Source organism: Saccostrea echinata, unplaced genomic scaffold (genome assembly GCF_033153115.1).
Source record: "Saccostrea echinata isolate AGI-Se365-2 ecotype Australia unplaced genomic scaffold, CSIRO_AGI_Sech_v1 ptg000089l, whole genome shotgun sequence".
NCBI classification, from domain to species: Eukaryota; Metazoa; Mollusca; class Bivalvia; order Ostreida; family Ostreidae; genus Saccostrea; species Saccostrea echinata.
In genome coordinates, this window is record NW_026889838.1 from 329,013 (window position 1) to 343,670 (window position 14,658).

At 33.2% G+C, this 14,658-nt stretch overlaps 2 protein-coding genes across 2 annotated transcripts in view; both read left to right on the plus strand.

The window, feature by feature from the left end:
• Positions 1-7,211, plus strand: part of LOC133177182 (low-density lipoprotein receptor-related protein 1B-like) — a 32,491-nt gene extending 25,280 nt beyond the window's left edge. Inside the window, exon 6 of the mRNA XM_061312269.1 lies at positions 6,877-7,211. Coding sequence (XP_061168253.1) covers positions 6,877-7,211 — 335 coding nt within the window. The remainder of the gene's footprint in view (positions 1-6,876) is intronic.
• A 2,920-nt stretch (positions 7,212-10,131) lies between these two features.
• Positions 10,132-12,109, plus strand: LOC133177183 (uncharacterized). The gene is made up of 4 exons (XM_061312270.1): positions 10,132-10,284; positions 10,392-10,501; positions 11,272-11,401; positions 11,980-12,109. Exons 1-4 carry the CDS (start codon positions 10,202-10,204, stop codon positions 12,107-12,109), a joined length of 453 nt encoding a protein of 150 aa, XP_061168254.1. The 5' UTR covers positions 10,132-10,201.
• Positions 12,110-14,658: the final 2,549 nt, after the last annotated feature.

Sequence of the window (14,658 nt, forward strand, 5' to 3'; positions counted from 1 at the left end):
GCAACGAGATCGCATCTAGTTATTATTATTATTATTCCACTTTTTCTTTACAATTTTTGTGCAGAAGATATCTCGCAAACGGTTCGATCGATTTTCATGAAATTTTCAGGGGTAATGCCTTTTGATCTGAAGATGATCCTTTTTTGTTCAAATCCTTAAAATTCACTTCCGGTCGGAAGTTATCGCCCTTTAATCGATTTTCAGATAACCATTTTGTCGACACAAAAACTAAAAAACGGCAAAAGCTAGAGCGCTGAAATTTTCAGCGATTATAGACGACATGTTGAAGTTTTGCACCTGGGTTTTCCAATTTTCCGGAAGTACCTAGTATGGAAGCTCGGTAGGGGTCGAAATTTAGGACATGAATCAGGAGTGAATTTTCGAGACATTTTTTATCGTATCTCTAAAACTATGGAGATTTTCTAAAATTATATTGAATAGAAATTGTGTAGAATTACAAGATCTTTTATATGATATCAAAGAAAAAGGGCTGACTCATCACATTAGGGGCCGAGAGGTGCCGAAAGTCTTTAGTCAATAGCTCTTTAACGATCAAAATTTTGTAATGCATTACTGAAGCAAAAATGTTTATCTCAACAGTTTACAACTATATATTATGATATTCACATCATATGTTACATAATTAGGGGCCATAAGGGGCCAGAATGCTAAATATTTGACGCTTTATATCTCAAAAGTGGGAAATAATTTGATAAGCAATATTGAACAAAAGATGTTCAAAATAATGTTCTTAACAATATGCAACCTTTTATTTTTTGTTAAACGTCCCCATTAAGGAGTTAAAGGGCCGGCCCCTAAATGCTTCTTTTGGAAATATCTCAGAAACGAAAAAGAATTTCTGACTAGTTGTTGAACAAAAAATGTTCAAAATCATGCGAGCTTTAAAGTGATATGAAGAAAAAGGGACTGGCCCCTCAAAATAGGGACTGAGAGGGGCCGATAGTCTTTGATGAATAACTCTTTAATGCTCAATATTTTGTAATGGATTACTGAAGCAAACATGTTTATCTCAACAATTTACAACTACATTTTATGATATTCATATCATATGTTACATAATTAGGGGCCATAAGGGGCCAGAATGCTAAATATTTGACGCTTTATATCTCAAAAGTGGGAAATAATTTGATAAGCAATATTGAACAAAAGATGTTCAAAATAAGGTTTTAAACAATATGTAACCTTTTCATTTCTGCTAAACGCCCCCATTTAGGAGTTGAAGGGCCGGCCCCTAAATGCTTCTTTTGCAAATATCTCAGAAACGAAAATGAATTTCTGACTAGTTGCTGAACAGAAAGTGTTCAAAATCATTAGAGCTTTAAAGTGATATGAAGAAAAAGGGGCTGGACCCTCAAAGTTGGGGCTGAGAGGGGTCGAAAGTCTTTGAACAATAACTCTTTAACGATCAATATTTTGTAATGCATTACTGAAGCAAAAATGTTTATCTCAACAATTTACAACTATATATTATGATATTCACATCATATGTTGCATAATTAGGGGCCATAAGGGGCCAGAATGCTAAATCTTTGACGCTTTATATCTCAAAAGTGGGAAATAATTTGATAAGGAATATTGAACAAAAGTTATTCAAAATAATGTTCTTAACAATATGCAACCTTTTGATTTTGCTAAATGTCCCCATTAAGGAGTTGAAGGGCCGGCCCCTAAATATATACTTCGCATACTTCTCGGAAATGAAAAAAGAATGTTTGAATAATTGTTGAACAAAAAGTGTTCAAAATCATGAGAGCTTTAAAGTGATATCAAGGAAAAGGGTCTGACCCCTTAAATTAGGTGCTGAGAGGGGCCGAAAGTATACAATCAATAACTCTTTTAATGATCAATATTTTGTAATATATTATGGACCGAAATAGTTCATCTTCACACTCTTTGTTTAAATAACATGATGTTGATATATGATACGCAATAAGAGATCTTTAGGGGCCAGATTGCATAATCTTTGTATATATCTCGAAAAGGAAGAATATTTTGATAAACAGTATTGAACAAAAGACGTTCAAAATAATATTCTGAACAATATGCACTCTTTCATTTTTTGCTAGATGTCCCCATTTAGGACTTGAAGGGCAGGCCCTTAATATTCCTTTTGCATATATCCCGAAAACAAAAAAGAATTTCTGAATAGTTGTTGAACAAAAAGTGTTCAAAGTCATGAGAGCTTTAAGATGATATCAAGAAAAAGGGGCTGGCCTCTCACATTAGGGGCCAAGAAGGGCCGAAAGTCTTTAATCTATAACCCTTTAATGATCAATATTTTGTTAAACATTATTAAAGCAAAATTGTTCGTCTTAACAATTTATTTATATCATTATATTTGAACGAAAATCTCAGTCAAATTCTTATCTCATCTTATCAAAAATCGGACGGAAGACCCACTCGTTGCTCGCAACGAGATCGCATCTAGTTATTATTATTATTATTCCACTTTTTCTTTACAATTTTTGTGCAGAAGATATCTCGCAAACGGTTCGATCGATTTTCATGAAATTTTCAGGGGTAATGCCTTTTGATCTGAAGATGATCCTTTTTTGTTCTAATCCTTAAAATTCACTTCCGGTCAGAAGTTATCGCCCTTTAATCGATTTTCAGATAACCATTTTGTCGACACAAAAACTAAAAAACGGCAAAAGCTAGAGCGCTGAAATTTTCAGCGATTATAGACGACATGTTGAAGTTTTGCACCTGGGTTTTCCAATTTTCCGGAAGTACCTAGTATGGAAGCTCGGTAGGGGTCGAAATTTAGGACATGAATCAGGAGTGAATTTTCGAGACATTTTTTATCGTATCTCTAAAACTATGGAGATTTTCTAAAAACATATTGAATAGAAATTGTGTAGAATTACAAGATCTTTTATATGATATCAAGAAAAAAGGGCTGACTCATCACATTAGGGGCCGAGAGGGGCCGAAAGTCTTTAGTCAATAGCTTTTTAACAATTAAAATTTTGTAATGCATTACAGAAGCAAAAATGTTTATCTCAACAATTTACAACTATATATTATAATATTAACATCATATGTTACATAATTAGGGGCCATTAGGGGCCAGAATGCAAAATCTTTGACGCTTTATATCTCAAAAGTGGGAAATATTTTGATAACCAATATTGAACAACAGATGTTCAAAATAATGTTCTCAACAATATGCAACCTATCATTTTTTGCTAAACGTCCCCATTAAGGAGTTGAAGGGCCGGCCCCTAAATACTTCTTTTGCGAATATCTCAGAAACGAAAAAGAATTTCTGACTAGTTGTTGAACGAAAAGTGTTCAAAATCATGAGAGCTTTAAAATGATATGAAGAAAAAGGGGCTGGACCCTCACAATAGGGGCTGAGAGGGGCTGAAAGTCTTTGAACAATAACTCTTTAACGATCAATATTTTGTAATGGATTACTGAAGCAAAAATGTTTATCTCAACAATTTACAACTATAGATTATGATATTTACATCATTTGTTACATAATCAGGGGCCATAAGGGGCCAGAATGCTAAATCTTTGACGCTTTATATTTCAAAAGTGGGAAATATTTTTATAAGCAGTATTGAACAAAAGATGTCCAAAATAATGTTCTAAACAGGATGCAACCTTTCATATTTTGCTAAACGTCCCCATTAAGGAGTTGAAGGGCCGCGAATATCTCAGAAACGAAAAAGTATTTCTGACTAGTCGAACGAAAATCTAAGTCGAATTCTTATCTCATCTAATCAAAAATCGGACGGAAAACCCACTCGTTGCTCGCAACGAGATCTCAGCTAGTTATTATTATTATTATTATTATTATTATTATTTAAATAATATATTTAAAGTCTGTTTACAGGCGTTTCCATGAAATTATAGTGACTCACTTTCAGATAAATGTGGGAGATTTAAAGAGCTAAATTTCCTCAAATCTCATCAATCATAAACATGTTATGTAAACAGATTCTAGTAAATTCTAATACATTTGAACGTGTGCCAGTAAAGTCTTCATGCCTAGATTTCGAATATGTTAAGCAGAATCCTTCATAATGTTCATGTTCTCCCAATGTTCTCCCAATAAAGTCCCGCAGGAAATGTCATTACTGGCGATGTGGATATCCGTAGTTAATGATGAGGACCTCAAACAACCTATTTTAAAAGGATCAAGATTTAAAAAAAAATTGAACATCCTACTTGCGACAAAAATCATAAATATCAATTCTGTCGAAGATAACATCAGGCGATAGGCAAAATGTACAAGGCCTTAACATTTCTTCCGAATGGATAAAAAGATAGAAGGTAACCGTTGATGTTGATGTCGCGTGCTAAGCAGCTGAAGGGCAATGTGAATACTATCTAGCCATCTGTATTCAGTTATTCTGAAGTGACCATAAGGAATAAGATAGATTACATTATCAATATGTACTAGTCCAAGCTGACAAACCAGGTAATGTAGTCTTTGTTCGTAAGGCTCATTGTTACAAGTGTCAAATGCAAGTCGGATATTGTCCTCTATTGCTCATGAATCTAAGCTGGAAGAAATTGCATAAAGATAAAAATGTTAAAACTTCTGGGATATGTGTTAATTATATATGGGAAAATATTTTGAAAAATTTTAGAGTTTGGTATTAGAATAGCCTGTTATATTGTATGAAATGCATAGATTAGTACAAACTACAGATTGAAGAGAAAGTTCCTTCAGGATCTCTGAAAAATGTACGTTAAAGATTTATCTGCTACCTGTCAAAGCAGGTTATAGAGGAATAACAATTATTATGGAGTTAAATAAGATTATACATATTAAAAATAGTTGGAAAACATCTTAAATAAACCTTAGTTTCATAAGTATAAAGAAATCTGGTTCGGAAAAAGTAGAAAGAATGTTGAAACATTCAAATAAAGGGGGGAGGAGTTTTCATCAATCGAATACTGTTGAGTGGCAAACAACATTCAGGTTCAGTTTTTAGGTCACCTGAGTCACTCAGGTGACCTATTGCTATCCGTTTTTGTCCGTCGGCGTTTGTCGTTCGTCGTTCGTTAACAATTGAACATTTTCAGCTTCTTCTCTGAAACTGCTTAACCAATTTCAACCAATGTTTGCATATATCATTTATGGGTGAAGGGGAACAAAAATTGTTAATTTCAAGGTCCCTGCTCCCCTGGGGCCTGAGGGATGGGGCTTAAACCACCAAAATTAATGCAATCTTTAAAAATCTTCTTCTTCACTCCGGGACATCAAGCAGTCAAGCTGTTGGCATGATTGTAACAAGCAGTGAGCCCTTTTGAGATTGTGAAATTCATGGCCCCAAGGTCAGGGGTTCTGGTGTTAGGGCGGGGCTATATAGATCATATAGTGAAAGTGCATTATTTCTTTGAAAAACTCCTTCTCTACTCCTGGGTATTAAACAAACTATTTAAGTACAAAATTATGATGAGCAAGAGTTCCTCTTCCAAAATTGTGAATTTCATGGCCCCTGGGTCAGGAGTTCTGGTGTAAGGGGGGGGGGGGGGCTCTATTGATTATATAGTGAAGATACATTAATTCTTTGAAAATCTTCTTCTCTGCTCCAGGGTGTCAAACATACTAACTAAGTATATAGTAATTATGAGCAAGAGTGCCTCTTCCAAAATTGTGAATTTCATGGCTCCTGGATCAGGGGTTCTAGTGTAGAGGGGGGGGGGGGGCTCTAATGATAATATAGTGAAAATACATTAATTCTTTGAAAATCTTCTTCTCTGCTCCTGGGTATTAAACAAACTAACTAAGTACATAGTAATGATGAGCAAGAGTACCTCTTCCAAAATTGTGAAATGCATGGCCCCTGGGTCAGGAGTTCTAGGCCATTTGGTCAAGTGTTCTGGTCCTGGCCAAGGCTCTATTAATACATATTCTACTGAGAGAAGTTATTCCCCTTGGCAATTGACTTTTGATAATTAATCACTGTAAATAATGTATTTGAAAAGTTAATAGAATAAGAGAATTATGCAAAAAAATTTATTGTATAGTACAAAAACTATTTTCGTAGTTTTAATGATCAAATAGACTTGTGAATAATAGAATAATAAAAATGAGACAAAAATAACTATTAAAATGTTCTTCAAAGACCAAGGCCAATGTGAGAGATTATAATTTGGGGTTAAAAATAGTACATAATCATCAATAGTTTGTTAACAGTCTGCATGGTGATAGTGATAAATTGGGGACAGATTAGAACTTAATTTTGTTACTAAATATTAGACTATTTAATTCATTGATCCTGATCATCGTATTTCTCTGGCTTTTGGGCAACAAAGCTTCATCTACCAGTTTATTTTATATTCTATGGATCCTCTAAGTTGTTGCATTATACTCAGGTGACCATTAAGACCCTTGGGCCTCTTGTTAAATTTTAGATAGCCCTGCTGGATTTCCTATATTTTCCTTCGCTGCAGACAAACCTTAGAAGCTGTAAATATAAAGAAAAGAATGTTCAAATTTACATGCATTTAAAAAGAAATTTAAAACCTTGACCCTTCTTGAATGATTACAGAAAATATCAATAGGGCTAAGAAAAGTGCATAAAACTCTTTTAGAATATAATTTTAACTTCATACTTTTTAAAACAAAAACTTCGTTGTGCCGCACCACTCAGTCTACTTTGTTCTAATTGTTATAAATTATATAGAGATTTTGCTTAATATTTTGAAGTCAGCAAGATACTGATATACAAAAAAGAAATTTTATTGGATTAATCATACCAAGTTTATTGAGTAGAACAACCCTCGTTGTTATGAGTTCTATTTGTTTATTTTGAAAAAAAAATCAAATGCATAAATTTTGTCAAGTTTTTGATCATTTTGTTTTACCTTTATATGTTTTTGTTGTTTTAGAAAATGGCACCGTGCATTTGTTTGCTATTGACGGCGTAACCAACACGGTATATGGTGTCGATAGTACTTTTGAAATTCTGAAAAACTTTTCCAAGGAGAAAAATGAAATCATTGATGTGGATATTGATGTCCATACGGGTGACCTTTACACGCTTCAGGGAACCTTAATAAAACATTTACAATTTAGCATTGATGGGAATGTTTCATCGCATAGTTATTACTTAGAAGGTATGATTGCTTTTCGCACATATAACTTACATTTCATGAATTTCTTTATGAATTTACAAATTAAATTTTCACAATGTCTTTGTTCATGTACAATGAATATTCTTTGACAGGGCAATCTAAACTGTTCTGTTATGATTCGATCCTAAATGCAGTAATGATCATAAAGAAATCTCTCAGCCATTACTCCCTATATGAAATACATCTTCAAAATGGATCAATTACAGAATTATTAAGTGGAATTTTAGAACCTCTTGACATGATTTGTGTCCCTTCAAAAAGGTTTGATTTTAATATTGCACTAGAACATATGTTTTCGAGATAAAGATGTTGCATTTCAAAATACAAAGTTTTCATTGCTACTATTTAAGCAATTGGATTAAGATCTCATTGCATTGACGTCTTTGCAACATGTAATGTAACCAATATAAAGTTCCTTCATATAAGTAGCATCTTCGTCAAATGATCTGAGTATATTTGATATAGAATTACTAGACATTTTGTCAATATTGTTATCATTGTTCTTCTTTCATAGTTACATCGTAATAGCTATTGACCAACAGAGTCCTGTCCTCCTACTACATAGTTTGAAAGACAACACAACTATAAGTACCCCTGCATTTTTCAAGAGTGGCTATATTCGATTGGCGATGGGAAAAGATGGTATATATTTTCTCTTTATATCTCACCTGAGCCAAAGGCTCGTGTGAACTTTCTGTTTAATCTGGCCGTTGCTTGTCGTCGGCGTCGTAGTAATGTAGATTGAAGTTTGTTAAATGATGACCCCATGATTTACATGGGAATATGTAAAGAATAAAATGCTCTTCTCAAAAACAGCTAAACCATGATAGGCCATATCAGATATGGAGGTTAAAGAGTTCAATACTTCCCCCCTTGGGTAGAGTGGAACCATTTATATTTGTAGACTATGCAAATCTGAGCTGCTTTCTGTTTTCTATAACCAAAGTATTCAAGTAAGCGATGTGCCCCACTGGCCTCTTGGTTTTGATAAAGAGTGATTCCCAGATTCTAAAAAAACTTCTATAGGGTCAAAATTACTTACATTACCAAATTCAATATAGGTAATTTAAACTTCACATCCCCATTTTAATGCATATTTTAGATTCTTTTTAGTAAAATGTGGACAAAATTGCGATACATATATATTATAATATTTTGCATCGGTTACTGTCTCTAAAAGTGTAATATTTTCTTGCAAACGATAGATTGATTGATTGATGGTATGTTGTTTAACGTCCCATTCGAGAATTTTTCACTCATATAGAGACGTCATCATATACCAGTGAAGGGCTTCGAATTTTGACCTTTACTCGGCACTCGGGGCAATTGAGGAGTGAAGAACTTTATCATGGAAATGCCTGCCGTGACATGGGCCTCGGTTTTTTAGGTCTTATCCGAAGGACCCGCAACTTTCACTTGAAAGTGCCGAGCGCATGGCGAAGGAACAGTTGCTATCCATTTTTTATCGACTTAGGTCAGTCGCGGCCGAGATTCGTACTCACGACCTCCCGATCACGGAACGAGCGCTCTACCGACTGAGCTACCGTGAACGGTGCAAAAGATATATACGGAAAAAATATACAGCTTTAAAAAAAAGAACGTAATAGGTTTTTTTTCCCTTTTTGCCAGGGACAGTATATCTGATATAAAATGCAAACATTGGTCATTAAAATTGTCATATAAAACACTTAGATAACTTTTGAATCTCTTTTATGGGCCAAATGTAGATAAAAGCCCAACTAGGGGGTTTGAAGTTTAAAGTATTTTTTCGAAAGATCAAAAAGGTAAAATTGCATCAATTATGTAATTAAATTTTAATGAACCATAAACAGCTATTAAATACCCGTTTACAGTGTAAATGTATAGCTAAAAATAGAGCACTTGGTGACTGATTAAATTTATGATGCAGTAAACACTGACTTACACTCAAAAACCAAGGGTTTCCGATCCGCACTTGTTTCTCCAAGAGAGAAACGAACTAAATTAACGACCCCGGTTGCAAAGACACTGACCCTAAAACATATGCAAATTTGAAATTACGAGGGTTGTCCCAGAAAAACGGGAACATATTTTCAATATCTTTCGTTTCACCAACACAATAAGTTGAAAGGTAGCATACATCATGTTCAATATTTTTAACATAATGCATTAAACTTTCAATAATATAGCTCGATAAATAACATTTTCCTCTCAGGTAAGCGAATCTTACAGATCAGCTGTCGGCTCAACACTGACGACGTCAAAGCGTAGCTCCTAGCGGTTGTGAATTTGATCTGGAATTATGAGTCCGACAGAATTCGTTTAAGCATAAATTAAGCGCTGTATTTTTTTTTTAAGTTAACAAGTTATACCTCTTAAATACTAGCGATGCCAAAAGATTCCGGAATTAATTCTTTTCAAAGACAATCTCCCAATATTGATCATAAACCTAACTGCTCGCATGGATAACCAGACAAACCATTCTCTAACCTCGTCAACTAGGTATAAACCTGTATTCGAAATTTACGTTTGTGATTTTTCCATCGTTAAAATATTTTTTACCGTTATCCCGCCCAACACAGTACTGCTTGATAATTTAATGTTCGACCAACGTCACCATTTTTGACAATATTTAATTAAAAATGTTTTGATACATAGCGACATTTGTTTGTCATTTATAATGTCAAATTAATGAATTTTTATGCATAAGTACTAAAGGTCATAGAGTATTTATGGAGGTAAATTTTGCCATACATATTAGTGATAAAGAAGAATTCATTGATGATGCTATTTTGAAATGTCAAAAATTGCAGTTGGCCGATCACCGACATTTAATACCCTTTAAATGTTGTTTTTAAAATGCATATGGCAACCTAATAATATTTTGTCAAAATACCGAAAATATCCAGAAAAGTGCAAGAAATTATTAGATACATTTCTTTTAGGAAAAATTGCTAAACTTGCATCTCGCTAAACATTCCATTCAAACGTCCCTCAAATGTGAAATAGATTTGAATTTATTGTAGATGAAGATTTGTATTCTTTGGAAATTGGATCGAGCAAAATTTATAAAATAAGCTTTGATTGGAAGACTATTACAATGCTTTTTGAGGATAGCACTACGTTATATAGAGACATTGATGTCGATGAAAAATACATCTATGCTGTTGGCATGTATAATAGGTAATTGTAACGCTATATTAATATTCATTAATTAATTAAGTATTATTAATACAAGTTAGATGATTAGTATTAATTATGTTATACATGTTGGAAATATTTATTTTAAGAATGATACACGTAATTTGGAAATCTACTGGGAAATTACAGTCACAAAAACCATTATCTCCATACTTAGGCACAGTTTCTTTCATCTTAAAAGTTCCAGATGTCCAAAGAGGTAACAATAGTTATTATGTAGGATTTTTTTTATTCCTATTATAAAAATGAATACAATATTTCCCACTTTGCTTAACAATAAAAAAAAAATGCAGCGAGTAGAGTGCATTTGTTCATACTCTTTAACTAGTAAGTAATGTAGAAAACATGTTTATAATTGATCCATTTTTTCTTAAAAATACGATTCAGTATTATTTCATTAAGATTTTTTAACTATAATATTTTCAACTGTGTTTTCGTAATCGGATTTGTCGTGCTATTTGTCTGTTTACCCCTCTTTCTTCAAACTCCATATAATCTTTCAGTTAAAATCAAATGTTTTAAATTGATGATGAACAAAAATAATGAATTTAACAGGTACTGGCTAACACATTATTTTCTTTTATTTTTTCTAAAATTAATATTCAAGTATTATAGTAAAAAATAAGACAGAGGAATATTCGAAACAGTTTCTAGTAGATTGGCAAACATGTTAGTTGCTTTCTAATCGAAAGCATGAAATATATGGAGATAACGAACAGTATTCAAGCTCAAAAGTCCATTAAACAATACAAAATAGGAGCAGAGCAAACACGAACCTCCAAAACATCAGAGGTGGGATCAGGTGCTATGGAGGAGAGCGCATCCCCTGCCGACCAGTCACACCCACCGTGTGCTCCTTGTCATGATTGGGAAATAACGGTCTTATACAATATTTGAATGAATGTTACGAAAATATGATACAGTATAACTTTTTAAATAAAATGACATTTATTATCTCCTTTTTTCAAGGTTATCGGAATAATGCAACACTAAATGATCCAATCAGTGAAAGTGACACCATAGCAATTGTTCTAATATGTTTCACAGTGATTGCCGTTCTGACTTTCTTTGTAGCTGGGTTTACTTTTTTCAGAAGAAGGTATATATTAATTTTTCTTAAATCATAAATTTTAACTATGTTTATAAGAATATGACACTTTGATAGGGAAAGCTGGCTCTTTTGGCTCATTTGGTTTTTGGTGTTTGCAAGAAAAACATATCTTGGTAAATTTTTTTTTTTTTTTTTTTTTTGATATATTCTTCATAGAAGAAGAGTTAAAAAAAACTTCTGAGGCGTTAAAAGTACTCTCCTCTCAAAAAAGATTTTTTGTGACCATTCAAGGAGATGAGCTTGATATCGACTAATTTCTTTATTAATAAAAATCATTGACGGAAAAAATCTATATGTTTGATTTATACACTTTAATTTTAAAGCTTTAATTTCATATGAATCACATATAATATTCTAGGTTTTTGCTTTTAACCCCCTCCCACCTTTTCCTAATTTAACGTATATGTATAAATACCATCTCTACTCTTATTTTTAAGCTTATTTTTTTTTCTCTTGTCAAATTTTTGCTAATGTAATGGTGTATTTGGTTGAACATTAAACCCGTTTGATAGAATACAATGATTTTAAGATGCACAAAATAACATATTTCTGTTTTTATTTTGCAGGGGGAAATGTTTTTGTTTTCGAAGAATATTGTGGGAAAAACGCCTGCCACAAAGCAATATGAGGTCTATATATTCTTTCCCACCAGAAAGCAGCATAAGACACCCTCCACCATTACCGAAAAGATCTTAAATAAGTTTGTGATATTTTGACATATTCATGTTTGATGCAAAGATTTCACTGGTTGTAGATTATAAAATACTTTTTGCTTATAGGTAGTGAAAAAGAGATAATGACAGTATTTAGCTTATTATTAATTTTTAAAGATACCTAAATCAGTATAATTGTTTGTTTGTTACGCTGCAAAGAAATATGGAAGAAAAATTGCACTAGTGGTTATTCCATCTTGTGATGAATTGAATAAAGTTATGCTTAATACTACAGATAAATGTATCATTTTTGAAAGACGATGTGTCTGCTCACTAACTTAAGATATAACAATATCATGAAGATATTTGTTTGTTCTTTGTATTCTGCCACAAATAATGTTCAAGCGATCTATAGAAAACGTATGTTCAAATTCGTAATATAAGGTTTGACACAATGACAAAAATAGCACAGATAGAGCCCGACGCGCAAAATATAGCTCAGAACGAATGCTTTTTACCTAAGGATGCTTATCTCTTCAATATTGTTTTTTGACAGATCGATCCAGACTGTTTCGTTTGGAAATGAACCGATATTTCAAATTCCTGTTCAGATATCCACTTCAATCTTCTTTCAATCTTTCCCTGAAATTTGTACTATTATAGGCAGAACATACAATTGTTACATCGATTATTGCTTCCAAAGTTTTTAATACAAAAAAAGCTCTACATTGCCTAGATATCGAAAATCTGATACATAATCCTCCTACCTTTTTCGTACGTGTTCATGTTCTTCTTCACCCTACAACTAAAGTCCTGCTGGACACGTCATTACTGGTGATGTAAACATAGTTAATAATGAGGACCTTAAATCCCTTATTTTAAAAGGACCAAAATTTAAGGTACCCCGTTCTTTCAACTGGCATCATAATTTTATAAATATCATGAATTCTGTGGAAGATTACGCCAGGCGATGGGCCAAACACGAAAAAGAAGACCTTGACACTTTGTCAGAATGGATTAAGAGCATCAGATGGATGTTGAAATCTCGCATTCTGCGATTGAGGGGCTGTATGAAAACTATTTATCCTTCTGTCTTTAATAATTCAAAAGTGAAAAAGGAATAAGATAGATTACACGATCAGTATGTACTGGTCCCAGCTGACAAAGCTGGTAACAACATAGTCTTTGTTTCTAAGGCTCATTATTTGAAAAGTATTTTAGAGGAACTAGGATTGAATTCTACTGGTGGAAATCCAACTTACACCCTTACCTCCCTTTCTAAGGAGTAAATTCTTCAAAATCATTTTAAGATAATTTTAATATTCCCAACAATCAAAATGAATTTGAATTACCATACCTTTACTGGATTCCTAAACTTCATAAAAATCCTTACAAACAAAAATACATAGCGGGTTCCAGTAAATGCTCTACCAAAGATCTTTCTTTACTCCTCACTAAAATATTTACTGTAATGAAGGAGAAACTTCACGAGTACTGTTCAACAGTATATTTGAGAAGTGGTGTAAATCAGATGTGGATATTTAAAAATTCCAAACAACTTTTGGAAAATTTGAAATCACAAAATTTTACTAAAATCAATAGCATCAAAACGTTCGATTTTTCAACACTTAATACAACCTTTCCCTACGATAAATTGAAGTCCAGACTTTTTGAGATCAAAGACAGCTGCTTTTTCAATAAAAAGGGAACTCGTTAATATACTTACCTTGTCATTGGTCATTTGCAAAATTATTTTGTTAAAAAGCACTCTGATTGTACACACAAGTACTCTGAAATTAAAATGGTATATAAAAAAGATGCTTGAGTTTCTGATTGACAATATCTATGTAGTTTTAGGGGATCAGGTCTACCAACAATCTGCTGGAATTCCTTTGGGTACCAATTGCGCCCCTTTATTAGCAGACCTATTTTTTTATTCATATGAAGCAGAATTTATTCAAAAACTTCTAAATAAGAAGAAAATACTTGCTGTCCCTTCAACTTGACATTTCAATATATCGACGACGTATTTATCAATTAACAATCGTTACTTTCATTCATATGTCGACTCGATATATCCCAATGAGCTTCAGATAAAAGATACCACAGATTCTGACGCATATGTTTCATATTTAGATACTTTACCAGAAAAAGACGTTAATGGTAACCTAACAACCAAGCTTTATGATAAGCGGGATGACTTCAACTTTTCAATCATCAATTTTCCTGACATATGTAGCAATATACCCTTATCACCTGCATATGGGGTTTATGGCTCTCAGTTGATTCGATATGCAAGAGCATGCTCTACGTATGAATAATTTCTAAAATGAGGCAAGCTATCGACAAACAAGCTTTCGAAACAAGGATATCAACAGTCTCGTTTGAAGACATCCCCTTGCAAATTTTTCGGTCGATACAATGACCATGTCAGCACATACAACCTATCATTGAGTCAAATGCTGACTGACGTTTATCATACTAATTGTTAGGCCATTATTTATACACTGAACTGTCTACGGATTTTTCCGGTTTTTGTTTCCCGATCATGACAAGGAGCACACGGTGGGTGTGACCGGTCGACAAGGGAAG

Coding starts and splice junctions, on each gene's coding strand:
- LOC133177183 (XM_061312270.1), top strand. CDS start 10,202: ATGCTTTTTGAGGATAGCACTACGTTATATAGAGACATTGATGTCGAT. Junction 10,285..10,391: donor GCTGTTGGCATGTATAATAG/GTAATTGTAACG, acceptor ATTTATTTTAAG/AATGATACACGTAATTTGGA. Junction 11,402..11,979: donor TTTACTTTTTTCAGAAGAAG/GTATATATTAAT, acceptor TTTATTTTGCAG/GGGGAAATGTTTTTGTTTTC.